We start from the raw sequence: 27,497 nt of genomic DNA, 5'->3' as shown, positions 1-27,497 counted from the left end.
TCTCTCTTTACCACCGGCGCCTCCATATAAAAAGCCTATCCTATCATTTATTTTTGACTACGCTAGTTTGGCAAAAAACCTAGAACTATTTTGGCGATTTAGCAACTTGTAAGGGAGAAGGCTTCATCTCTCATTTTCACGAGAAGATCATCCTGAACCCTTGTCTTTCTACTTTATTTTATATGCAGTATTATTCAGAAATCATGTCTGTATCACTTTGCTTTATGATTGAGTAGTCGGCTAAGCTTGCTTAGGGTTTTAGAGTGTCAATCGCATGAGCTAAACGCAAATAAGTGATTTTAATTGTTCTTCATTCATATTGTTCTTACTGCTTGCATTGAATTGATCACTTAATGTTCGATCTCAAGTTTAATCACCTAGCTAACCGCTTAGGAGATAAATTGACAAATATTGAATGAGCTTCATATCCCTAATCAGCGCGAGTAGATATTAGGGTATTAAGTGAACTAATCGGACCTGATCTCTAAGGCTTGCTATAGCGTCTTGTTCCAAGTGAAAGCTTAGGACTTAAGACCGATCAGCTAAGGGAACAAGTCCACGATAGTGGATTGTTCTAGTCGAGTGATCCGAGTTCTAGACTGCACCTCATTGCACTTGAATAGTTGTTTGGTTCCGCATTGACACCCGATGAACAACCCTAAGCCGGCTTTCATTTAAATCGAATTTGAATCTCTAGGTATTCTAGTTACTTGCGTCGCCATTGATTTTAAAACCCCACTTGTTTCCTAGCTTAATATTGAACTCATAAGAGTAAAGAGTAAACTGGTCCTCTGGATTTAATCTCAAATATTACAATTACCACTGTTAACTTGACAGTAGCAAGGATTCATTTTTAGTGTATCACGTCACTGTGATTTCAGAACAGCTGAAACCTTTAACCCTTGAATCTGCCACTCCTCCCAAAGCTATTCCACAAAGACACCCATGAACAGTCATTGCACCTGATGAACATGGGGTCTACAGAGATATAGAAGGGCGTGCTCGAGGTATAGATGGAAAGGTTATTGATATATCAAAGGCTGATCCTCGAAATGGCAGAAAGTGTGGGAAGCCACTATGTGAGTCTACATGAATATGCAGAACCATTTTAGAGGAACAACAACTATGCTGATCCTACTATCAGACTGAGTCGGCTGCGACTAGGAGAGATCATGTTGAAGTCATGATAGACCAGATTGTTGATGCCCATGAGAAGATGATAGACGATTCTGCAGAAAGCTGGATGCAACTTACATTCAACTAAACAACAGTATCGGTTGGGTGAGTGACTGTTTGGAAAATCTGGGACTTTTAGTGGATCATATCAGTGATATTGTGAAGAAGCAAGAAAAACATAGAACTAGAGGAGAAAAAGCCATAAGAAGCTTTGTGGGCTAATGGATCAAAATAAAAAAAAGAAGATGTTGAGACTTGTTTTCCAACAAGTTCTCATTTGCCTCCAAACTAGCCCATAACTCCAAAATGTCAAGCTAAAGACTATAAACAAGCGCTGAATGGGAGGCAACCCGTTCGTAAGTTTCAATTTCAATTTTAATTTTATTTTTTTACTAGTTTTCGCATTGGTTTTATTTCAGTTTTTGATAAATATCCGAGGACGACGAGTCCTGAACCAGCATCGATCGACAACTGGCCGCTGTCGGTCGACACTACATGAGCATCGATCGCCACTTCACTGTGTCGATCGGCACTCATATCAAACGGCAGGTATGACATGATTTTCCTTGTTAAATTTTTATAGTTTTTATTTATTTACTTCTTCAGACTGGATAACGCTGGGGGCAATGTTTTTTAAGCCTGGAGGAGGAAGTTACTGACATTGTATTTTGTTTTGAGTGTCAGTTGAGTCGTTTTATAGAGTCAAAAATGGATGATGAACTTTTTCTTGAAACAAACCGCCTAACCACTCTATAGCACAATTTTTGGATTTACTGACTCGAAGGTGTACTGAATGAAAATCTCAAAGTGGATCACCTGCCAATAACATCCATACTTGCTGAGAATGTCTAAGGGAACCAAAGTTGACCTCAAACCTAATCAACTCAAATTGCTTGTCTTGGGCTTGGAATACACTGGATCGGATTCCTCTTGCATGTCTGGAAGGTAAAAGTCTATGTGTTTCTGGTTCTCCTCTCTCCCATGTTCATCATCTAGAAAGAGAGAGAAAAAAAGATCGATATGACTTCCAGAGTAGTAAAGGAGTAGGGAAATTTCATATGACGCCATTATTTGCCTAGACTTTTCAGAGTTGAAAAACAGAAGAAAATTAAAAAAAAAACAAAAAAAAGAGAGAAAAAGATTCAGAGAAGAGAGAAAGAGGCAGGAAATGGACCAGAGAAGACTGCATGTGTGTTCAGAAACCAAGTTGAGTAAGAGTATATGTGTCCTTTGATCGATATTCCCAAAATAAAACCTACACTTTTATATTTAAGAGATGGGGTTAGTAGAGGATAATGTTGATGGTATCTAGTGAGCTGTGGTATAGCAGAATTGCTAAGCTGGAGTTTAGTACATGGAAATGCCTCAGATGCATGTGGCTGCAACATTGTAGAGGTGATGGTGGTGTTATAAAGAGCTGGTGAATCCCATCGTTTACAAACCTCTTCTGCAGGTACATTCTTTGTTTTACTTGAGGCCAAACAAAAGATAAGTCTGGGGAACTTGATATACAATGGGTTTTACCGGTTTTTAGCCATATTATAACTCATATTTAGAGTCTTTATAATATGCTTCGAGTCTATTTTAGGTTCTTTTCAGGTCTAGGTACGTTTCAGATTATTGTGGAGATCATGAAGCCATTTGAAACTTAAAGATGAAGAAATACGTAGATGTATAGGAAAACAAAAGCCAGAGCCAAGATTTTGAAGGAGTGTCAATCGACACCTCTTTGGTGTCGGTCGATCCCGACGCGAGTATGTGGGTCGACTTTATTTCCAGAATAAAGTTTGGCCTTGAAATATCTAAAAATTACAAGATTTTCCCATAGCCGTGTTTTTGACGTATATATATTATTTTACAGCCATTGTTTAGGCTAAGATTATTATTATTCATAAAGAGGTTTTTGGAGAGAAGATCACAAGAGTCCTTTAGAAATTCGATTGGAACTCCAATATTTATATCTCTTCTTTTTTAATACAATTCATACATTTTATCTCCATGTCTTGCTTTAATATATCTGAGCAGTTTACTTGTTTGATTTAGGGGTTTCTAGGGTTTTGGTGAACTTGTAAAATATAGAACTACTCGGATTATTATCTTGGATCCTTCAGATGATAGATCGTATTGCTTATATACTAGAATAGCTAACGAGAAATATGATCATGGGATAATCGACAACCGTGAGAGTGGGTTCGACTAATGATTCTAACCCAGCTGAGCTAGGTTGATAAATACAACGAGAGGTTGTTTAGAAAACTAGTGAACATATCTTATTGAACATTAATGCTTGATTAATCAAATTCACATAAGGGAGTTGGAATTTAATAGTTTAGACATCTGATTAGACTTGCAGAGAGAGCTGTATATCTTACTAATTGATTCGAGTTCTAGGACGGTTCTTATTTAAACCCTTACCATCTATAGGTCTGAGTTCTGATTGCCTGTTTGAAACCCTGACTTTGACTGTTTTCCCATATATATCTTACAATCTCTTTTGTTGATTTATTTACTGCTTTTATATATTTTTCCTAGCTTAATCTTGATTCTAAAGTCTATTATGTGATCCACACTCCCTATGGATTTGATCATCAAGTGTTGCAATCGATCTCTTATTTGAGAGAGTTGCTCTAGAGTAATTTTGAAGAGGTAAGATGTCTACTCCGAAGTAGTCACTGACGTAGTTACTGAAGCAGACGTCGTGGTGAGTGGTGAAGACCATGTGGAGTTAAAGTGCTGAGCTGGAGTCGTGTAGATTTGGAGAGCAAGAGAGTATCTTGGAGACAAGGAAAGATGAATAAACTTGATGAGCAAGTTTATGACTTAAAGGAAGAGGAATAAGTGCATTCCAAGAAAATGAAAGTTGCACTTAATGTTATGGAAGATGTCCATATCCATGTTGCCTTGGAGACTAGGGTTTCAGGAATGTGGAGAATAATATAAGATAGCTATGGGTCGTCTGCAGAGAGACATAGACACATAGGCTGATCTTATAGAGAGAGAGAAGCTCTTGGGAGTGTTCTGGGTTGTGCTGAAGCAGTAGCTGAAGTACTTGACGAAAGAGAGACATAAGCGGGTAGCTTAGGATTCCTTCCGTATCGTGTGTTAGGGTGTTAACACTAGATGTGCAAAGATTAATAAACAAGGTCTTGTAATAGATTGTTTAAAGGAGATTCTAAGAAAGCATAGTGTTTGCTTGTAGTTGTTTTGTCTCTTGGTTTACTTTCTACAGTACTATTGTACTATCATCTTGCACTAACAAGTGGTATCAGAGCGAGGCACCTAAGTTATCGGTGTAATCCTGAAGGTGAAGATGGACAAGATTGTTTCTATGCAGAAGGCGATCATGTTGAATGCGTACCAGTATGGTCATTGGAAGGCTCGTATGAAGCAGATGATTCGAGGAATCAATGAAGATGCGTGGACAGCTGTGGAGATTGGTTGGGAGGAGCCTACCATAATTACAAGAGATGGAAGGAAGCCTAAGCCAAAAGAGGATTGGTCAGAGGCAGAACGCAATGCATCGAAGTTTAATGCAAAGGCGCTTTCGATGATTTTTGGAGCTGTTGAAGCAGAACAATTCCAACTGGTTCAGAGGAGTACGTCAGCTAAAGAGGCGGGGAAGATCCTGCTGAATTCATTTGAAGGAGATGAGAGTGTCAAGAGGACACATCTGTATCATCTTGGGTCGCAGTTTGAGAATCCCAGATGCTCTGGTAATGATTATGTGGGAAGCTTCAGTGCCAAACTCAGTGCTATGGCGCATGAAGCATGTGTACTTTGGAAGAAGTACAAGGAGAAGAAGCTGGTAAAGAAGTTACTACGCTGTCTTCCAACGAAGTTTGGGGCTCACAAGGCGGTCTTGAATATGACCAAAAACACAGATGAGCTCAAGTTTGACAAATTTGTGGGTATACTGAAGGCAGAAGGGATGGAGACATACAGTAGCTCGGTCTCTACGTCAGCTGGTGCATCAAGGAGTACATCGCTTGTTGCTGACAAAGATGGAGATAGATCTCTGAATTTTGAAGATGCAATGGGTATGTTTGCTAGGAATATTGGTAAGATGATGAATCCCTCTGGTGGGAGGAATCAGTACGGTCGCCAGGGAGGTGGTCACGACAGTAACAGAAGAAGAGAAGGTCTCAAGTGCTACGAGTGTGAAGGAGTTGGTCATATGAGGACTGGCTGTCATGTTGCACAACAAAGGGAACTCAAGTGCCCTGAGTGTAGAGGTGTTGGACACACACAGCGTAAATGTCCAAACTCAAAAAAGGGAAAAAGATTTTTATTGGAGTCGTCTGATGATTCAGAATCTGAAGAAGATGGAAAGGTGATGAAGAATCTTGTTGTATTTGGTGCACCCAAGCAGGAATCTAGTGAATCCTCGGATTCAGATGTTGGTACAGACGATGAGGAGTATCACGTGCTGTACAACAAGTGGTTGAATCTCAAGGATCAGAACTGAGATGGGAGGATGTGACTCATAAGCTAATAGAGATGCTTAAAGAAGTCAGTGAAGAATTTGCGGCTATGAAAGAGAAAAATGTCTCTAGAGCAGGAGGTTAGCAAACTGAGAAAGGTTGCTATTGATTAACGACAGAGAGAAAGGATGCTGGAAGGTGATTTGGCTGACAATCGCAAACAGATCAGGATGCTCAACAGTGGATCCGAGGACTTGGATAATATACTCTCGATGGGACAACCAGCCAAGGCGAATTGGGAACTGGAAAACTGAGGAGCTGAGAGTACTGATGTACATCACAAGGGGCTGTCACAATTCGTGCAGGGAAGCACATCAAAAAGTGGAGCCAAAGAAGCTTGTCAGGAAGTACTTCGGGACGTACGACAAGGACTAAAGCAGGAAGTTCTACAACGCGTAGCTGTGAGTAACAAGCCAAAAGTAGTACATCAGTGCAACAACATGAAGGTCAAATAGGAGGTTCTGAAGCATGGTTGTGCAACTGGTACAAGGAAGGAGACTGATCGGTGCATCAGCAACTGTGTCAGGCCAAGCAAGAAGCAACATCGGATGTGCTGTTGGTTTAGTGGGAAGGTTGGACACAAGAAGGTGGATTATTTTTCTCGTGAGAAGAGCAAAAACATGGCCAAGAAGGTGAACAAGACGCTCATTAAATCCAAGAAGGTTGAAGAGGTGCTCTTAGCCAAGAGTGACTTACTTGATGAGGTCAAGGAAGAGACGTCATAAGATGGGTGCAGCTCTGTTAAGACTGATCTTGAGGTTGATCAAGAAGCACCAAGCATGGAGCCATGACACGAGGTTGCTTATGGCACAAAGGGGAAGAAGATCGAAGTGCGTCAGGAAGTGATGCGAAATGATCTTTAGGAGGGTGATAGTGAAATCACTCCAAGACAATAACAACGAGTGCATAGTGCACTCGGTGTGGATGGGGAAGGGCTCATGGTCAAGAAGACGGCACATGACGGAAGCCAGGTCCTCAACAGAAGCTGGTCGAAGGGTAGTTCGACAGGTGCGTCAAATCGTGATGCAGTACTTGTTATTCTGCTGCAGCAGGGGCTGTGTCCTGATTATACATGAAGAAACAGACGGGTGGGTCTGTAAGGCTTGACATCTAAGCATCTGTGTTTTAGCTTAGTATGCAATCAAGCAGGGGGAGAATGGTGATGTTCTGGTCCAGAGTATGCATATCTCATGGGAGAGAAAAGCATGGTGTGGCGCACATCTCGTGGGGGAGAAAAACACATTTGGCGTGGAAGTTTCCAGGTGAGGAACGTGGTTGCAACTTGGTTGCTGAATCAGAAGATTGTTGTGCTTGATCGGCACACAAAGCTGAAAGGAGGATATTGAAGATGTAAGATGTCTGCCCTGAAGTAGTCGCTGACGTAGTTGCTGAAGCAGACGTCGTGGTGAGTGGTGAAGACCATGTGGAGTCAAGGTGCTGAGCTGGAGTCGTGTAGACTTGGAGAGCAAGAGAGTATCTTGGAGATAAGGAAAGAGGAATAAACTTGAGGAGCAAGTTTAGGACGTAAAGGAAGAGGAATAAGTGCATTCCAAGAAAAGGAAAGTTGCATTTAATGTTATGGAAGATGTGCATATCCATGTTCCATTGGAGACTAGGGTTTCAGGAACGTGGAGAATAATATAAGATAGTTATGGGTCGTCTGTAGAGAGACAGAGACACAGAGGCTGATATTATATAGAGAGAGAGAAGCTCCTGGAATTGTTTTGGATCATGTTGAAGCAGTGGCTGAAGTAATTGACGGAAGAGAGACATAAGCAGGTAACTTAGGATTCCTTCAGTATCATGTGTTAGGGTGTTAACACTAGACGTGTAAAGATGAATAAACAAGGTCTTGTAATAGATTGTTTAAAGGAGATTCTAATAAAGCATAGTGTTTACTTGTAGTTGTTTTGTCTCTTGGTTTAGTTTCTGCAGTACTATTGTAGTGTCATCTTGCACTAACAAATTTGAGCTACATCAATACACATAGAATAAATTCAAAAGATGTTTGAAAATTGTTGACAAAAAAATTCAGTGTAGTCATAGTTAAGGATTGGGGAAGAGGATGACTAGATGTGAAGATAGAGATTCGTGAGGCGATCCCTTGCTACTTTAACTGAAATATACACAAATCTTTTCAACAAAATTGGCAGGAATGGCTTGTTAAACCCACTTGGAATGGACCACAACTTAAGTCGTAGAAAACATGGTCAACGAAGCTGCAATAGAAATTTCGATTAATATTATTTATCTTCTTCTTAAATTTCAATTTCTTATCCATAAAAGTAGAAACTAAAACGCAAAACTAATATAAATATATAAAATATGAATATAAACTCAGAAGATGTCTTAGTCTTTTTTTTTTTGGTTTTCCATAAAAGTAAAAAGGCGCTTCCTATTGCTTTGTTTTTTGTCCGGTGAAGTCGATGGTGCTTCCTTTAGAATGCATGCAACTATGACATAAAATATACATTTTTTTCTAAAGCACCAATGCATGTATCCCATCGTAACTCTGCAGTTCAACATGTGCCTTGACGAGAGTAGTACTATAATAGATAATCTTTCTAGAAGTCTTTGTGTTGCACTTTTTTAATAAAACTCTGCGGTTAAGTATGCTTAGTGTAGGTTCCATCAGAACTCTACAGTTAAGCATGTTTGGAGTAGGCTCTATTGTATCCATAGGATAATTTACGCCATGTCATCGGTATTAGCATCGGCCGGGCATGGAGAAATCATTTGGGGCGAAAGCCTAGACACCTCCTGGTTTACAAGAAAAAAAAACAGTCCATAGTTTTTAGACATATACATTATGACAAAACACATAAATATTTACTTACTATATTACATGTTGTTAAAGGAAAAAATAATATACATAATATACAACAATTAGTTTACATTATTGGCAATAAACTAACCTTACATTATCAAAATCATCCGAACAACTAGCTTCGATATACCACATGTACTAATTTCTTAGCTAAGACATTTAACTTGAAACATTTATCTAGATTGATTGCACTTCAAATGAAAACAATCCCATGGATTTTATTTGAAAAGTGATTTTTTAGGTATTTTCACCACAACCATTCTTAAAAAAAGTGAGAGGACCTATTTACAGGACCTATTAAAAATGGTGAAAAGGCCTATTAAAAATGGTGACATATATTCTATCTAATTATAACATGGCTTAATAAAATTATGACACAAATTTCAGTTGTAAATATTCAAATATAAAAAATAACTATATGGTAATTACCATAATTAAAAATTGTAAACAAAATAATTTATATCTTAGATAAAATTTATTATAAACGTAACACTAAACAAGTTAATAAAAATATTAGTTTATTTTATTAGTATTTTATATAATTTCAATGTTTCTAATGAGAAATCATCCAAATATAGTAAAACTGTAACAATATATTTCATTTTTATACATATATTTTCATGATTAAATTGTTCTAAATACTGTTTATGTTTTTTCTTTTTCAAAATATAGTATACACACGATACTATAATTAAGAGATAAAATAACATAATATAAATTATCATATGTAAATAAAGAATGATAATATTTTATAAATAAAGAATGATAAAATACCATAATATAAATTATCATATGTATATAAATTATCATATGTAAACGGGCTTTTTTCAAATATGACTCAAGACAAAAAGTCAAACCCAAAACTAACCCATGATATTTTTTGGAACTTTCATTTGCCAATTTTACTCCAGAAGTTCAGATTATTCACGAAAATGCCATTATTTTTTGTTCTTTTTTTTCGAAAATGAGTATTTTACTCTAACATCATCATCTTCATCAGGTATTTACAATATTGCCATTGCCACCAATAAACCAATCCTTCATGAACAACCAATTTGAAGCTCTTAATGCACCAAAGTTTTGATTTTTACTCTTCGTATAACATTACTTATGCACACAAACTACATATCTTTCACTTTCTCTTTATATTCATCAAAAAAACCTCAAGATTCTGATCCTAAACTTTGTAAGGTTCAAACTCATGATTCTTGGTCATTAACAAGCGGATCTGTTTTGTGGTGAAGTTATGTGTGATAGGAAAAGCTAATCAAGTTATCTCATTGGTTGAAAGTATGAAGTTGATTTGTTTGGGGAAACGATATATTTCTCTACCAAAAGTATCATATAGTATCAAATACACACCATCTTTCATGTTCGTCATAATTGCACACATTTTAAGTATATAAACTTATTTACCCCCATTTTCAAAGATCCAAACCCGAATCCACATAACCGTTGGTATTCTTGGTTTACATCATAAACTAAATACCAAACTAAATTAATAACCCAAATCCAAAGAGAACCAAATCCGAATAAAACCAAACCAAACCAAACCAAACCAAAATTCAATTCATAAATCACCCAATTTCATTTTCTTCTTCCTCTCATCATCGCCATTTTTTAACAACAAGCTTTATTAAATGAAATTGTATACATGAAATGAATTAACCAAACAGGAGGAAAATTAAAAAAAAAAAAATCAGAAATTTGATGTTGCAGAGCCTTTTTCACAAGCGTACGGCTATACCTCTGCTGCGAGGAGGTGGGGATGCTATGTATCTGCGGCGGCACTAATCCGGAGTTCTCTTAGAGGTTGAATGATGTTGGTGGAGTAGTTATGTTGTTTCTTCTCTGATCTCCGTAACTGAACTGACGATTGAGACGGTGGTGGTGACGGCTGTTTCTTCTTCCGTTTATGTCGCGATTGATCATAACCAGTGCTCGTCGGAAAAATAGACTCCATGTCAAATCCTCTGTTTCACCCAACCAAGACGTTTCTGAAGACAGATTTAATTAAGGACTGGAGTTGACATATTAGTTTTTTTATTTTCATATTGATATGGTCGGTGAAGAAGATGGAGATCGGGTCGGGTTACGGAAGACATGGTTAATTATGGTTTGGTATTTTTGAAATTTAATCTGATTAAATTGAGTTAATTTAATTTAAAACCAGGTTTAAAAGTGTATTAACTGGTCTAATACTAATTGGTTAAAAAAACAGGTTAAAACTGAAATTGAGAAATAGTAAACCAATCTAAACCAGTTCAGTGTCGGTTTTAGTTCTCATCTATTACAATATGCGGATTTGGGATTCGATCATTGAAAATAGGGGTAAATAAGTTCATATACTTAAAATGTGTGTAATTAAGACGAGCATGAAAGATTGTGTGAATTTGTTAATATACGATACTTCTGGTGGATAAATAGGTCGTTTACCCTTTTTTCAAGATCTGTTCGCTAGAAGACTTCCGTGTAAGTATTATGGTCGTAGAAGACTTATACGGATGTCTTCTGGTTAATATAGAGGTTAGTTTTGCAATTCACTTTATGTGTGTTTTTAGAGATTTCTCTGGAAGTCTTCCAATTTTTCTTTGATAAAAAAAAATTCTCGAAAATATCAGAGAAGACTTCCTGGTAAGTCATCTAGGTTACACAAGTTAGTTTAGGACACGCAGTTTGTATGTGACCACATTCACCACAAGAGAAGCAATGTAGAACATTCATACGTGCTGGTCGTGATGAAGCTATTGTGTCGCTAGTGGTTCATGTTTTTGCGAGGTTCGCACGTTGAGTAGTGCGGTCTGTTTGTTGCGTTGAATTATCTGTCGTTGCTGAAGGTTGAAAACGAGAACGAGAGGAAGATGTCCAAGACGGTTATAGTTGGAGATCCAAGGAGACCGCACGTTGGTATGCTTCTGACTCCGAAGTGGGAATGAGCTGTTCTAGTGCGACTAGTAACTGAGAGTGTAACACCCCTCTCCCCCATGAATCGTGAGATCAGTTGCTTCTCGGTCTCTGATATATGGTGTTTTTGGCATCTTGTATATATGTTTTCTAATTGGTTTTCAAGTCTTTATCGAGTCTTCCTAGTCCTTTTCGAGTCATTACAGGTCTGGAGTTGCATTGGATGGGAAATAAACCAGTTGGAGGAAAAGAAGAGAAAAATAATGCAATTTGGAGTTTTTTCACGCAGAGCACTCGTGCGGAGCACTCTTGCGTGCATGTTCCAGCGACAGAGATTTTTAAGCAAGTTTCCAAATATTTCGGGATTTTACCTAGGGCTTCCCCCTTTTTCTCCTGCAGCCGCCAAAGACCTGCAATATATATTTTCTTATTATTCTAGACATTCTACGTGATTTTTTCAGAGAGATTTTAGAGAGAGAAAAATTGTACTCTTGTTAAGGGAGAAGAATCTCAACATCCTTTGGAGAAGATTTCTAAACCCTCTTTGCTTTTTATTATTGATTCAGACATGTTTTCTTCATCTGTTATCTCTATGTTTTCTCTGTCCATAGATGAGTAATCCACCTGCTTAGTCTAGGGTGTTAGGGTGTTAAATCTGTGAGTTAAACATAGATAAGTGAATACCTTGATTGTCATCATTCATAACTATTCTTAATGCTTGCATTAAACTGGCCGCTTAATGTTAGATCCTAGGTTTAACTTGTTCATTAACCGTGTAATAGGTTACTAGATCTGTTATGAATGAGCATTGCATCCCTAGTCAGTGAGAGTAGATATTAGGGTGTATTGTGAACATATCGGACTTGATCTCTAAAGCTTGCTAGCGCGTCTTGATCCAGACGAGAGTTTAGGCATCAAGACAGACTTGCAAAGGAATCAATATCACGAGAGTGGGTTGATTCAACCTGAGTGATCCGAGTTCTAGACTTACTCTTAATTGAACTTGAATAATTGTTTGGCTCACACTTGTTTAACACCCGATCAAACCACCCTAGGCTAGCATTCTTAATCATCTGAAAAACCTTAAATCAATCTCTTACTTGCTTGTTACGAAATCAACTTTAAAACCCCCATATTGTTTTAGCTTGATATTGATCCTATAGAAATAAAGTGTAATCATTGGTCTTTGTGGATTCGATCATAAAGTGCTACATCGACATACCATTCGATTGTGGTAGTGTGCACATTAGGTTAATTGGTGTACGTATACACGTAATATCAATTTGGGGCCGTTCCGGGGACCATCTTTTTACCTTTATTTTTCGGTTATTTATTTAGTCTAAGACCTCTAACTTGATCTATCCTTTTTGTTGCAGCTAATTTTTCAGGTGCATAACCAGTAGACATACTCGGAAAAACGCACAAAGAGAGTTAGTTACATTTACCAATCAGGAGCTAGCAAGGTTAGAAAGAAAAAATCGTCAACAACCAAGGCAATCCGACACCACTATGGGTGATCAAGCCAATCAGGATGATCTTATTGCTACAATGGCACTCATGCAGCAGCAGATGCAATAGTTGCAGCAGATCATTCAAGTGCAGGAACAAGCTGCTCAGCAGCAGCAGGAACAACAGGCGCAGACTGCTTCAATCGGGCAGAGAAACCTTCCTTGCAACATCCCTACTACTCGTTCTGCCATAGTTCCTCCACCCTGCACTAGGCAGGACTTCGAGATCAAGCCTGCTTTGATCGGTCTAGTACAGAGAAAGGTGTTCTCTGGTCTCTCTACAGAAATTCCAATGGAGCATATTGAGAGCTTCGAAAAAAGTCTGCAGTTTCACTCGCGCGATTGGCGTACCACCAGACTATATCAAGTGCATGCTATTCCTATTCTCTCTTAATGGAAAATTTGCACGGTGGTTGAACTCCCTCCCTACCGGCTCTCTCACTTCATGGGAACAGGTCCGACCAGCATTCCTCAACCATTTCTACTCTAAGGCGAGAACAGATGCATTGAGGAACAAGATCACCTCCTTCAGAGAGCTCACTGATGAGCCTTTCAGCGACGCATGGGAGCGCTTCAATTACTATCACAGAGAATGTCCTCACCATGGATTTGATGATGACTACCTCTTGGAAATTTTCTATGATGGAGTTGACTGGGAATTTCAGAGTGCTATGAACTCTGCCAGCAATGGAGACTTCATGACTCAGACCACTGATTGAGCGTTTGAGCTGATTGAGAACATAGCTGCTACCTCAGCCAATAAGAACGAGGAGAGCGATCGCTCCAAGAAAGAAAACAGTTCCGACACCCAGAAGATAGATGAACTGACTGCCAAGGTTGATCAGCTACTGAAAAACAACCAAGGGCACGTCTTCAGCATGAAGCAAGCTACGGCCGGGCAGATTCAGAACCAGAACCAGCGACAACCGCAGAGCAATCGACAAGCTGTTCCAGCTACCGGGAACAGTCAACCAGATGAGCTGAAAGGTCTGGGTATGATGATGCAACAGCTGTTGCAGGGTCAGCAGGTTCAGGCCAAGGAGTTGAATCAGGTTTCTACAGACATCAACACCAGGATGGACAACATGTTCACCGAGCTGAATACAAAGTATGACACTGTGAGCAACCACATAAAGAGGATTGATGTTCAACTTGCTCAAACAGCTGATAGTGTTAAGAGGCAGCAAGGTACCCTTCCTGGAAAGAGTGTGATGAATCCTAGAGTTGAGCACTGTAATGCAGCAGAGCTGAGATGTGAGAAAGCTGAGGGAAAAGAACCAGAGCAACTGTCTGCTGAGACTGCTTCAGGCGCAAAAGAGAGAACAGAGCAGCCTGCTAGCTCTGAAGTGACTGCTCCCGACGAACCTATTGAGATTCCACCAGTGCGAGTCTATGTTCCTAAGGTTCCATATCCAATTCCACCTAAACATATGATGGATCCTATTAGTGCAGAACAGCTGGCTGGGTTTAGGAAGATGGTAAGAAGGCTTCCTCAAAATATCTCATTTGAACATGCTTGGAAGATTCGGCCATTGGATATGTTTTTCAAAAATCGCAGAGAATCTCAGGAGGATATCAAGGCACTCTTTACTGAAGCACTGACACCATCGCTGAAGGTACTGCTTAAGGTTGATGACCCTGGAAAGTTTGTTTTTCCATGTTCCATTGCTGGAGTGGAATTCAAGGAAGCTCTTTGTGATTCTGGGTCTAGTGTGAACCTTGTCTCAAAAGCGATTGTAGACGAGTTGGGCATTGTTGATGTTGAGCCTTCTCTGGTGACTCTGGCATTTGCAAACTCTTCCATGGCAGTCCCTTATGGCACAATTCGCAACCTTCCTGTCCAAGTTGGGAACTGTACTCTCCATACCGAATTTCAGGTTGTTGAGATGAGCAAGGATCATGAGATGCCTTTAATCTTTGGAAGGTCATTTATGGCTACAGTAGGAGCAGTCGTCGACATGCCTAATAAGAGAGTCTCCTTCTCCAACATCAACAAGAAGGTTTTCTACAAGGCTGTCCCAACCATATCACAAATCCGCTACGCCTCTTGCATCTCAGTGGTTAGTGGAGAACAACTGGATATTGTTCCTAAGAAGGAGCTTGGTAAAAAGGGTGAGATCAAAGAAGTCCTGGATGGAGATCCTCACACGGATACCAAGAAACTCAGTGGAAATGCAAAGGTGAATGAAAAAGTCGAGAAGAAAAGGGTCAAGGGTTACCCTATGATGACTTTGATACCGCGGAAGTATGATGAGAAATCCATTCAGTATGAGGTAGTGCAAGGGTACCTCTAAACATTTCTGTAAAGTCAGAGTAATTCTCACACATGAGCTGAAAGAGAAAGGAGAAGTTGTTGTGAAGGGGTTGCTGAGCAGAGTTTTGAAGCTGAACATGTCTGATTGTGGAGCTTGTTTTGGAACAAGCCCTCATGCTCAACCCGACTGATCCCTATCACCAAGTCAAGCTAATGACTTAAACCAAGCGCTTGGTAGGAGGCAACCCACTGGTAAGTGTAAATATAACTTGGTTTTGTTTTTGTTTGCTTATTTTTCGTTTTAGTTTATTGAGTCTCAGGTTAAAAAGCAGAAAAATTCGAGATACTTAAAAATTATGGGTTGTTGAAGGAGTGACTGCTCCAGGCGGAGATCTTGCGATGGATCACACAGGATTTTCGTGGAGCGCCCGCTCCACTCAGGAAAGTATTTCACAAATATATATATATATATTTATTTATTCTTGTTTTCACTTTCTCTCTGATTTATTTTCACACCAGGGACGTTGTGAAGTAAGTCTGGGGGAGGGTTTTCATCGTTTACTAACTCGTTTCTTTCTTTTGTTTTTCTTTTGAGTTAGTTTGAGTCAGTTTTTATGATCGAGTCAGTCAAAACTTTGTGGAAATTAGGACCTTATTCCGTGTTGATCACTAACCACCTCGTGCTTTAGTTATCTTATTCAGTGACCTTAGTGGTGGTGAAAGACACACATGTGGACCTGGAACACCCTGACATATCTCACTTGATTCTCCAGAAGTTCTCAGCCGATAAGGTTACACTGGTTAGACTTAACTCCACCTAACTTGAACCTAATCTTGACTGGAATTCTTCTTGTTATGGGCATTAGATCAGGGAAATGAGAACACACTCAGGACTTTTTATCCTTTTTATCCATCTTTCTGATCCTGAGTGGCTAGCTCATCTTTAGCTAGTTCCCACCCTGCACCTTAGCCTTTATTCCACCTTCATACATTTGTTTTTCAGTGTCATATGTGCAGATATGTGCAAAAAAGGTCGGAGAGGAAAGGATCGACGCAGCTTCTTACTCATTACTGCTATAGAAATTCAGTCAGAAAGGAGAACAAGCAGATTAAGGGAGCAACCGCTCCATAACTAATGAACTGCGCAAGAGCAGGAGTGGAGAATCAGAATCAGAACCACCAGTGGCACTCAGAAACATCATGTATTACCTCCTTCTTCGTCACATCACCATATCAGTCTTAAAAAAAAACGAAAATGAGGTGATGGAGAAGGGGAAGAAATCAAAGAAACATGAGCCACTGGGAAGGTCAAGCAAAAGAGTGGGTACCAAGTTGAAAGATTGGAGCAGGCAGATGATCTGATCATCCAGATGGCTGATCCAAAACGGAGCAGTCATTCCAGATAGAGCAAAAACGAGTAGAGGCTGTGGACATCAATGGATCTATCCTCTCTTGCCATTTTGTGCGATATCCTGCATCCTCTACAATGAAATGGTAACCCCTAAACACTCTTAACTCCACCATTAAATAGCTTTTTCCACACCTAGACCATCTACCCTGAATAGTGCCTGTGATGAGAAGCTCACGCTACTCTTAAATGAATGTAGGGAGTTTTGTCTCGATAGTGTTGCTTTTTCAGGTTTGAGATGTAGAGTATGGAGCCGATTTTTGAACAGCAGTCAGTGGGATTCCGGTAAGGGTGTGTTGTCCTAGTTTTACTGCTTATATGGTTCAGAGATTCGTGGTAAAAGTATGGTTGCTGAGAATAGGAGAGTTCCCACACTTTCAAACTTTTCTCCCTGTTCTTGATACTTGACATTGTTTGAGGACAAACAAGGATCTAATTCTGGGGGAATTGATATATGGTGTTTTTGGCATCTTTTATATATGTTTTCTAATTGGTTTTCAAGTCTTTATCGAGTCTTTCTAGTCCTTTTCGAGTCATTACAGGTCTAGAGTTGCATTGGATGGGAACTAAACCAGTTGGAGGAAAAGAAGAGAAAAATAGTGCAATTTGGAGTTTTTTCACGCAGAGCACTCGTGCGGAGCAGTCTAGCGTGCCTGTTCCAGCGACAGAGATTTTTAAGGAAGTTTCCAAATATTTCGGGATTTTACCTAGGGCTTCCCCCTTTTTCTCCTGCAGCCGCCAGAGACCTGCAATATATATTTTTTTATTATTCTAGACATTCTACGTGATTTTTTCAGAGAGATTTTAGAGAGAGAAAACTTGTACTCTTGTTAAGGGAGAAGAATCTCTACATCCTTTGGAGAAGATTTCTAAACCCTCTTTGCTTTTTATTATTGATTCAGACATGTTTTCTTCATCTGTTATCTCTATGTTTTCTCTGTCCATGGCTGAGTAATCCACTTGCTTAGTCTAGGGTGTTAGGGTGTTAGATCTGTGAGTTAAACATAGATAAGTGAATCCTTTGATTGTCTTCATTCATAACTATTCTTAATGCTTGCATTAAACTGGCCGCTTAATGTTAGATCCTAGGTTTAACCTGTTCATTAACTGTGTAATAGGTTGCTAGATCTGTTATGAATGAGCATTGCATCCCTAATCAGCGAGAGTAGATATTAGGGTGTGAATATATCAGACTTGATCTCTAAAGCTTGCTAGCGTGTCTTGATCCAAACGAGAGTTTAGGCATCAAGACCGACTTGCAAAGGAATCAATACCACGAGATTGGGTTTATTCAACCTGAGTGATCCTAGTTCTAGACTTACTCTTAATTGAACTTGAATAATTGTTTGGCTCACACTTTTTTAACACCCGATCAAACCACCCTAGGCTAGCATTCTTAATCATCTGAAAAACCTTAAATCAATCTCTTACTTGCTTGTTACGAAATCAACTTTAAAACCCCCATATTGTTTTAGCTTGATATTGATCCTATAGAAATAAAGTGTAATCATTGGTCTCTGTGGATTCGATCCTAAAGTGGTACATCGACATACCATTCGATTATGGTAATGTGCACATTAGGTTAATTGGTGTGCGTATACACGTAATATCAGTCTCGCCTAACGTCATCCTATAAGTCATGTAGACAAACTCAGTTGTGTATCCTCAACATCTTGTGTACCTTGTTGTAAATTTTGAAATTTTTTGTGAAGAGTACGTTCGTAGTTGTATGGGAGGAATGCTCGACGCATGTGCTTTGTTAAACAAGCCCACGAGTTGATACGTGGCTTGTTATGTTGTATGCGTGATTATTTGAGTTGTTGCCGCCAACCCATAGCTCGTCCTTTGAAGCGTGTTGCGAAAAGAGGGACTTGCATGTCATCGGGAACTTGTCGGAACATGAGAATCTCTTCGACCGTATTTAGCCAATCGATAAAGTCTTTCGGGCTTAATGTACCATGCAATTTGGGAATATCAGAGTGGAAACTAGATTCCCAACGATTTGGAGGGTTGAAACGGTTGTCGATCTCTTCGCCCTGAGCATGGTAACAATCGTTATAGTGAACACCACGACGTCAACGTTGCTCATTGCCTTGATCTGCGAACACGTTGTCCAGTATCTCCTCGTTGTCTGATTCAGTATGTTGATCGTTGCGTTTCTGAGGGTGATTGTGTTGATTCACAGCAGGGAAATCGCGTTGGTCGCATTCTTGTTGCCGTTGAAGCACCCTTGTAAGGATGTTTTTAACCGCGGCTTGTAACGCTGCTTGCATACCTGTTGTAAACGTTTCAAACATCCGACAAACTTCTTCCTGCTGTTTGTTTGTCATTGTCTTGTGTGGTCTCATGATCGATTGTTTGATTGAGAAATCAAATGGACTGATTTTGATACCAACTGATAGAGTAACCGATAGTTGTAGGAACGAATTTTTAGTCTACGAATGCCCAAAAGAACCTACGAAATTGAATCCGTTGAGATCACCTATGATGTAGCCCCAAACAAGATATGAAAGCAAAGTCTCATTTTATAAAATCAATAATAATTTGTCTCTTTACAAAATTTAAAGATCACTATATATAGGCATAGGAAAAATCCTAAGTCGTTAAAGATTATGACCTAATATTATATCCATAAGTCTTGATCCTAACCTTCGACTTTATCTAAAACAAGAATAATAAAGGAAAACTAAAGCCAAAGCTGAAAAAGAAATACGATCCACGCCGCTGCATCAATTTCTATAGTTAAATTATGACGATTCACCTCGCGGACATGATTATAAATCAAGGGATTCATCCACTGTGAGGAAGTTTGCCTTCTATTACGCAATGACAACGGTACCTATACTACAGTTGCATAGTAGTAATAAACAAACTTATTTTTGGTCTAATCATGAACGTAACTGAACATGAAACAAGAAGCTAATTGATTAAGAAGATAATTAACATAGGATCAGAATTGTGTAGTAATGTTTCTAACTGCAATTCATATCCATATGTATATTATTGACCCATTAGATGATTGCAGGCTTGCAGCTGACCCTACAAAACATACAAAATCATATTTGTTAAAGCCGCCAAGGACCACCGATGATGAACATTTCTTTGACTAGTAAAAAATATTAATAATAATTAAAAAATACACAACTATTTATATTTGACTCATAAAAAATCCAGTGTCATATGTCCTTTACTAAATAGTTAATTTAAAAATTATTTAATGTACTATGTTAAATATTGTTATTTAAAAGATTAGAAACTCGCTTTAATAAACTCACAAGTTGGTTGGTGATGCTCTTAGGAAGTCGAGCATTACACGTTTTCTCATGTCATGTATATAAATATATCGGAGCTCTAAAAATCGATAACTTCCTGGCAATCACGAAAATACAAGAAAAACAAAAGTTGATGTAATTACTAAAAAAAAATGGGGAAATGCTGTGCGTTGATGATCTTGCTATTGTCTTTTCTTCTTCTTGTCCTTCAAAACCTCCAAGTCGTTAGCGCCGTCGGGTGTGCCGGAAGCTTTTTCAATGCTAACAGCACCTTCCTTCAGAACCGGGACGATATATTCTCTACCCTTGCTGATAAAGTCATTGCTAACGGTGGATTCTACAACGCTTCACTCGGCAACAGTCCCAACAGAGTTTACGCTCTTGTCCTCTGCCAAAGAGGCTATGACCAACAAGCTTGTTCCAACTGCGTCCAAAGCGCGACTCGGGGTATACAAACTAACTGTCTGAACCGCATGGATTCGTTCACGTGGGACAAAGACGTTGAAGACAATGTTTCTTGTCTTGTACGTACCTCAAACCCCTCAACTTTCGGGAAACTCGAGCTTAGACCCGCTATTATATACCCAAGTCCACTTGGTATCGAAGCATCTAACAACATGACCATTTTCGAACAAGAGTGGGATGGGATGGTTAACGGGACTGTCGAGGCTGCCACAGATGCTGAAACTTCCTCGGTAATAAAGTACTTTGGTGCCGTAAAAGCTGAGTTTACCGAATTTCCGAATGTGTACATGCTGATGCAGTGTACACCGGACATAACTTCTCAAGATTGCAATACATGTTTAAGAGAATGCGTGACGTTATTTAAAAACCAGTTTTGGGGAAGACAAGGAGGCGAGGTCAATCGTCCGAGCTGTTTTTTCAGGTGGGATTTTTATACATTCCATGGTGCTTTTGGTAATGTTACTAGAGTTCCTGCGCCTCCAAGACCTCCGGCTCAGGAAAAGGAGAGCTCTGCAACCGACAAGAAAGGTATTTCAAATAAAGTTCAAGCACTGCTAAAATTTGTAAGTATGATATGTAGGTTTACAGACTAAAAAGAGTTTGGCCCAATCCTGATAGATAAGCTGATAGATAAGGCAATCCGAAATAAACTAAATCTGGTCCAAATGAAGGGAGTTAAAGGCATGAACTTCATCCTCCAGTACTGGTTTGGAACTAGAGAGTAAATATTTTTTGCAGAGGTTTAGGAGATTAGAAAGAGCTAAGATTCTTATGTAAAGAGTTAGGATCTTACTTCTTTTCACATAGGACCCACTTTGTAAATAGGTTTTTTTTTTATGAATAAATTTAGCATTTATTCAAAAAAAAAAAAAAAAAAAAAAGTTTGTAATTTTCAGGAAGAAGCACAAGGTCTTGGGTAATCATAGCGATATTTGTGGTTCTTACTTTGATCAATATTCTGGTATTTATCGGTCTCATAAAGTTCTTTGCTGGGAGGAGAAGATCAAACAACGGATATAATAGTAAGTGTACCTTGATTCTCATAAGTTCTTTGTGATTAGATTTTTATTTATTAACAATAGTGAACCAATAAATTTTTATAATACTGAGACAAGAGAGAAAGACTTATTGTTGTTTTTCTTTTAGTTGGCAGTGCAGAGTACTCTGAGGCTGATGGTCAATTTATGCTACGGTTTAATCTAAATATGATCATGACGGCTACCGATGACTTCTCGTCTGAAAATAAGCTTGGCCAAGGTGGATTTGGTACTGTACATAAGGTATAAATAACATTTTTGTAATAATGAATGATTGATCTTAATATTGTATAGGTAATAAATCTTGAAAACCGGTTTCAGGGGATATTACCAAACGGGCAAGAGATAGCGGTGAAGAGATTAACTAAAGGTTCAGGACAAGGAGATACAGAGTTTAAGAATGAGGTTTCACTTTTGACAAGACTCCAACATAGGAATCTGGTTAAGCTTCTTGGGTTCTGTAGTGAAGGAGATGAAGAAATTCTTATCTACGAGCTTGTCCATAATTCAAGTCTTGACCACTTTATCTTTGGTGAGAATTCGAAAGAAAGCTGCCATTTTGTTTAGTCATAGAAACTTTTATAAAAAATGTTTCTTTAAACTGTGCAGATGGAGAGAGACGTTCACTTCTTACATGGGATGTGAGATTCCGAATTATAGAAGGCATTGCTCGAGGTCTTCTTTATCTTCATGAAGATTCTCAGCTGAAGATTATTCATCGAGACTTGAAAGCAAGCAACATCCTGTTAGATACAGAGATGAACCCTAAAGTTGCAGACTTTGGGACCGCGAGGTTGTTCGATGCTGATGAGACTCGAGCTGAAACAAGACGAATAGCTGGAACCCGGTAAGAACATATCAATCAGCAAACATGTACATATATGGATATTTAGACAATTTTGGATTAAATATTCATGAATTAATTTGCATATATGTAGTGGATATATGGCTCCTGAATACCTGAATCACGGGCAAATCTCAGCTAAGTCTGATGTATATAGCTTCGGTGTTATGCTTCTAGAGATGATAAGTGGGGAAAGAAACAATAGCTTTGAAGGAGAAGGACTTGCAGCTTTTGTAAGCTTTCTTCTTCCATTTTCTGTTATCTTCAAACCTTTATGTACAGTACGTAAAACAAATACTTTTTGGTGCAGGCATGGAAGAGATGGGTTGAAGGAAAGCCTGAGATTATAATTGATCCTTTACTGATGGATGAACCGAGAAACGAGATCATTAAGTTGATCCAGATTGGTTTATTGTGCGTTCAAGAGAATGCAGCAAAGAGACCAACTATGAGCTCGGTAATACTTTGGTTTGGCAGTGAGACAATGATCATTCCTTTACCTAAAGCTCCTGCTATGACGGGAAGTCAATGTCAATCTGAATACGGTACAATGTCAATGAGCAATGTCTTCACGGAGTTGAGTTCCCGTTGAGTTATAAAATAGTGAATCAAAAAGTTGTTTCAAGATATATATACTGTATATGTCACCTGAAAACGGATATTGCCTCCCTTTTGTTTCCTCATTTATGAGATGTGTCGATGGACTAACATTTCATAGCTTAAAAAAAAAAAATATTATTTTGAAACTAATGTAAATTTTATTCATACTCAAAAACATCATCTTCAGCAAGTGTGACTTCTTATTTCATTATCTGATGACTAAAATGAAATTTCTAAATGGTGTTGCGGCTGATTAGCTATGAGCGGAGAACTATCCGGAGAGGCAAGTCTCTTAGTTCTCATTCTTCATTGCTCTACTCTGTGTCTGACTTGCTTATCATTCTTATGTGTAATGGAGGAGTTGGGATTTTTCCATGCCTTCTTGAGTTTGTCTTCTCCACAGACCATGTAATGTTGCTTGGAAAACATTCCGGATCAAAAACAAAGAGTTGTGCTCTTGTTGTGAATCAGATATAATCGATAGTAGAGTGGTTATTGGAGGTGGGGTTCACCCCACTCCCAACTCGGTCCTAGAATCTGGTTCAATAGTCTAAAATTCTGTTAAAAAGGATGAAATCAAATTTGTAACCACAAAAATTATAAGAACAATTTTCTGATCACTTTAAAAACTCAGTCAAAACTAAAACTCTTTATGGTTTTCTTATTATGGAACAACTTATCCATAGAACTCCTATTTATATATAAACTATTTTCTTATTCTACATGTAATGTAATATGATAACAAAAAACTTATCCAAATTTCTTAATCTTATCTAGATTTCCTTATTTGTGTATTATCTCTAACTCACTAAACACCTTTTTAATGAGATAGCTATGATATAACTGGTGGAAGCTCCCTTGATCTAGTGGTTTGACTAAGGGTTCATTAATAATTCTATACCATGATATCTGAGTTTCAAATCTCGGAGAAAGGAGAATTATGCAGATTAAATGTGGAAAGACTTACAAGAGATCTTCAAGATCGAGCAAGAAGTACTGTCAAGCTTGGATATCATACGAATATGAGAAATTTATATAAAGTGTGATGTTTTCAAATTTAAAGAAATTAGAGAATTTTAGAGTGATAAATATTACATTTTTGTTGCAAACAATTAAGAGAAAGAAAGAGAATATGTAAATATCTTCTTTATATATAAAAGAGACTTTCAATCACTCCTGGTGCTGCCAACAGGGACGACACGTCAGAAATTCGATGCTTCAGGAGTCGACACGTGTCCAGCCGGGTGAAACACACCGTTTCATTTAACGAAAAGAATAGATTTTGTGGGCTTTTGTTAATCCTAAGAATTAAAGCCCAAAACATGAGAGGCCCTTTAGTCTTCGTCTTCGTGTTCTTCTGAGACCTAAAAAAATTCTCTTACGTTTTCTCAAACCATCAATGGCGTCTTGAGAGATTGGATGACTGAAATCAAGATTGAAAATCTCTTTGTTTGTCTCCACTCATGTCGTTTAGCCTTCTACTCTTACAACCGAAACAGTCCGAGTTACAGATTCAGCGCCATTATTCCCTTCTTAACTCCATATACCAACGGAAGCACGATCTGACATTGATTACGAGTTATCCCTTTTCAAGGCGGCCTATTCCACACCTATAAAAAGGTTAGCTTTCTTCACTTGAACATCATTCTCTCAATCCTTCAAAACACCAAATTTAATTTTCTGCGAAATGTCGAACTCATCGATCCTCTTCTCTGATTTGAAATCCGGCCGCTGCTCCTCCACCGTTCAAGTGTGGTTTCGCAAGTTTTGGTTCCGTTTGATTTTATTGTTGTTAGGGATTTTGTTGTTCGATTTTACTCTTAGGGTTGATGTAGTTCGGTTATGTTCTTATGGTTTGTATTTGATTTTGTTGTTGGTGTTTGTGTCGGGGTCGTTTAATTTAGACTTATAAGGTGACTAAATGCTAAGACTCCTACTTTTTTCCTAACTAGACAATATTCCATGCTAAAGTTATGTCGACGGTGAATCTGTTTTTGTTTCAGAGGGTCAATAACAACATGGATTATTTTCTCATTCTCTTAAAGGTACAACACTCGCCTGCTTCTTTTTTTCATGTATTCATTTTTTTGGCTTGGTACCATGAACTTAGATAGAGAGGTCTCTCTTCTCAGGAGAAGAAAAGAGTATTGTGGATAGGTTTAAGGGGATTAACTTGGACTTGGATTCTGCTCGCGTATGTGGCTGTATAAGATCTTTGGATCGTTTGGTTCGTTTTATGATTTGAGCGGTTGATTTCCAGTTGTTTTATGATTGATATGTGCGTTTATTGTCTTTTCTTCAGATAGTGCTTTGATCATCTATCCAAATGAGTTAAGTAAAGCAGCCCAACTGGTATTCAAAAAGTGACATTCTTTTAAATGATACAGTTATAGTTTGTCTCTCCATCTGACTTTTTGTTCTCATGTTACAGTCATTGGCTAAAGCTAAGTCTTTCAAAGAGGTAAGAAAAAAATGGTGTTATGCATTTGAGTTTGTTGAGCTTGGCCTTTCAAAGAGGTAACTCAAATCACCATGTAGCAAACAATCGTTTAGTTAGCTACTACTGCTGCTAAGATCTGAGATAAACAAATTAAACATTTATGCGAGGGTTAATCCTCTGTAATGAGATCTTCTAACAAATCTAGGTACTTAATTAAGTTTCTTCTTACAGACAAATGGAAACTACACAAGAGTAAGGACTTCGATTCAGAGTTAACATCTATGCATAACTAAATACAGGTGGGAGCTGGATAGAGTTTGGCAGATTCAATTTTTTTTTAAGGTGTTATTGTTTTTTTTAAGAATATGTGTTATTGTTTATTTGGATATATTTGAGTGTGTCAGTTTTTAATTATGGAATATTATGTGGCAGCGATGTCAAAAACAACTTTCTGAGAACAAAGGAAGCAATGGAAAATGCATAATCAAGTTTAGTGCTTGCCTTTTTGAATGTCATTGATTGTCATGATCAAGAGACAATTTCTCAGCTGTATATCTCTGTTCCATAGAAATTTATTTACTTTTTAATTTTAGACAGAATAAGCCTACGGGCTGTTTTTTTTTTCAGCCTACGGGTGTTTGGTTTTTAATTTTTGTGCCACGTTTTTAATTTCTGAATTTCTTTTATAATTACCCCTATTATGTTAAACTTTTAATGTTTCCAGTACCTTTATTTAATACACATGAATCTTAACTTGGTTATCAAACAAAATTTGGTCATACAAACTCAAGCTTGGATTGTAAAATTAAACCTTCAACCGTAGTCATATAATAATTTCTTGCGATGTAAGTTAACGTTCTAACATATAATACCACAACACACACGTCCGCACCAACGAGCATGAGCCCATGCATCAAAGTTATAACATAGAAACATTAAACCCACAAAGAAATCAACGAATTTTAAGATATAGTATACAACAATTCACCCCTATGTTTAAATATAAACATCAAACAAACAAAAATTAAGAAAATACAAACACACAAAAAACAAAATAAAACAACAATCATATAACACATAATGATTCAATAAACGAATATAACTTGATCCAAAATTATATAGCACATGATATATTTTTAACATCATACCTATATTATATTCTAATTTATATTTTTGTTCCGTAATAAAATTATTTTAAAATTTAAAAATAAAATAATAGATTATTCAGTAAAACCAACTAAAAGAAAAATACAGAAGGCAATATAATATTTTAAACAGTCACTACTTATACGCTGAAACTGAATAATAATATTGTTAAAAGAACATTCTAATCCCTTTAGATGGCATAGTTCATTTAATAAATGTTTTAATATAATCTATGTCAATTTTAAAAATATTTTTACTGTGCCAACAAATACATCACATCCCGCGCATAGCGCGGACCTGTCCTAGTTCTTTATATAAGAAAACAAAAAAAAATAATTAGGTTAAAACAATTAGGTAGAGAAGATTTTTCAAGAAGTCTTCCAATGAATAACTTCTTGGAAGAACCCCTAAACTTTAAAATTAAATATTTAATTATATCATAATAAAAACTTGTTAAACATAAAATCAATTTATAAAATATTTAATATATAAAAAATAAACACTTATGTGTCAAATTTAGGTGCAGCAAGATATCCCTTCGTATCCAGAACCTAGTCCATTGATAAAGCCCTTTCCAGTAAATATACATAACCAGATAACCTTAATGTCAGACCCACTGAATGTCACAAAACTCATCATGCCGAGACTTCTACACTGGTCCTATTCCTAGCCATATAAACCTTTCTTATGAAACCACATTTAAACACTATAAATAAATAAATTTTGTCCGATCCCAAGTTGAACCGGTTCAAAATATGAAACAAATCGATAAAATAATAAGATAATAATATTTTATAAAATTCTAAATAAATATATGGTCCCTTTAAAATCATAAATTAATAATTTATATATATATATATATATATATATAAATTTTATATAAGTACAATCAAATAATTATATTATTTTCTTTATTTCAAAATAAAATTATCTATATATTTTCTTAACACTTCAATATATTTTGCTAATATTTAGTAAAATTACATCTAAACCACAGTTAAATTTTATAAAACATATTTCATATACACCAAATAATACAATAAATATAATGTGAAAGTCAAATTTCAAAATTTGAATAATGTATATATGCTAAAATTAATTATTTTTTATTTTATAAAAAAAAATTCTAAAATTA

The 27,497-nt window shown here is 37.5% G+C and overlaps 2 protein-coding genes and 1 non-coding gene across 3 annotated transcripts; 2 read left to right on the top strand and 1 right to left on the bottom strand.

Moving 5' to 3' along the window:
• Window positions 1-13,399: 13,399 nt before the first annotated feature.
• LOC125582786 lies at window positions 13,400-13,506 on the bottom strand. Its single transcript, XR_007320238.1, has one exon. It is a non-coding gene; the product is annotated as a small nucleolar RNA R71 (small nucleolar RNA).
• A 388-nt stretch (window positions 13,507-13,894) lies between these two features.
• Window positions 13,895-15,190, top strand: LOC106378287. Its single transcript, XM_013818440.2, has one exon. The coding sequence runs from the start codon at window positions 13,895-13,897 to the stop codon at window positions 15,188-15,190; it is 1,296 nt and encodes a 431-aa protein (XP_013673894.2).
• Window positions 15,191-19,890: 4,700 nt separating this feature from the next.
• LOC106381590 (putative cysteine-rich receptor-like protein kinase 39) lies at window positions 19,891-23,935 on the top strand. The gene is made up of 7 exons (XM_013821507.3): window positions 19,891-20,823; window positions 21,192-21,317; window positions 21,442-21,575; window positions 21,654-21,864; window positions 21,942-22,179; window positions 22,271-22,409; window positions 22,487-23,935. Exons 1-7 carry the CDS (start codon window positions 19,983-19,985, stop codon window positions 22,766-22,768), a joined length of 1,971 nt encoding a protein of 656 aa, XP_013676961.1. The 5' UTR covers window positions 19,891-19,982; the 3' UTR covers window positions 22,769-23,935.
• Window positions 23,936-27,497: the final 3,562 nt, after the last annotated feature.

Source organism: Brassica napus, chromosome C2, assembly GCF_020379485.1.
Source record: "Brassica napus cultivar Da-Ae chromosome C2, Da-Ae, whole genome shotgun sequence".
NCBI classification, from domain to species: Eukaryota; Viridiplantae; Streptophyta; class Magnoliopsida; order Brassicales; family Brassicaceae; genus Brassica; species Brassica napus.
This window is presented reverse-complemented; position numbering and strand designations above follow the sequence as displayed.

Coding starts and splice junctions, on each gene's coding strand:
- LOC106381590 (XM_013821507.3), top strand. CDS start 19,983: ATGGGGAAATGCTGTGCGTTGATGATCTTGCTATTGTCTTTTCTTCTT. Junction 21,865..21,941: donor TCTTGACCACTTTATCTTTG/GTGAGAATTCGA, acceptor TAAACTGTGCAG/ATGGAGAGAGACGTTCACTT. Junction 22,410..22,486: donor GAGAAGGACTTGCAGCTTTT/GTAAGCTTTCTT, acceptor TTTTTGGTGCAG/GCATGGAAGAGATGGGTTGA.
- LOC106378287 (XM_013818440.2), top strand. CDS start 13,895: ATGATGCAACAGCTGTTGCAGGGTCAGCAGGTTCAGGCCAAGGAGTTG.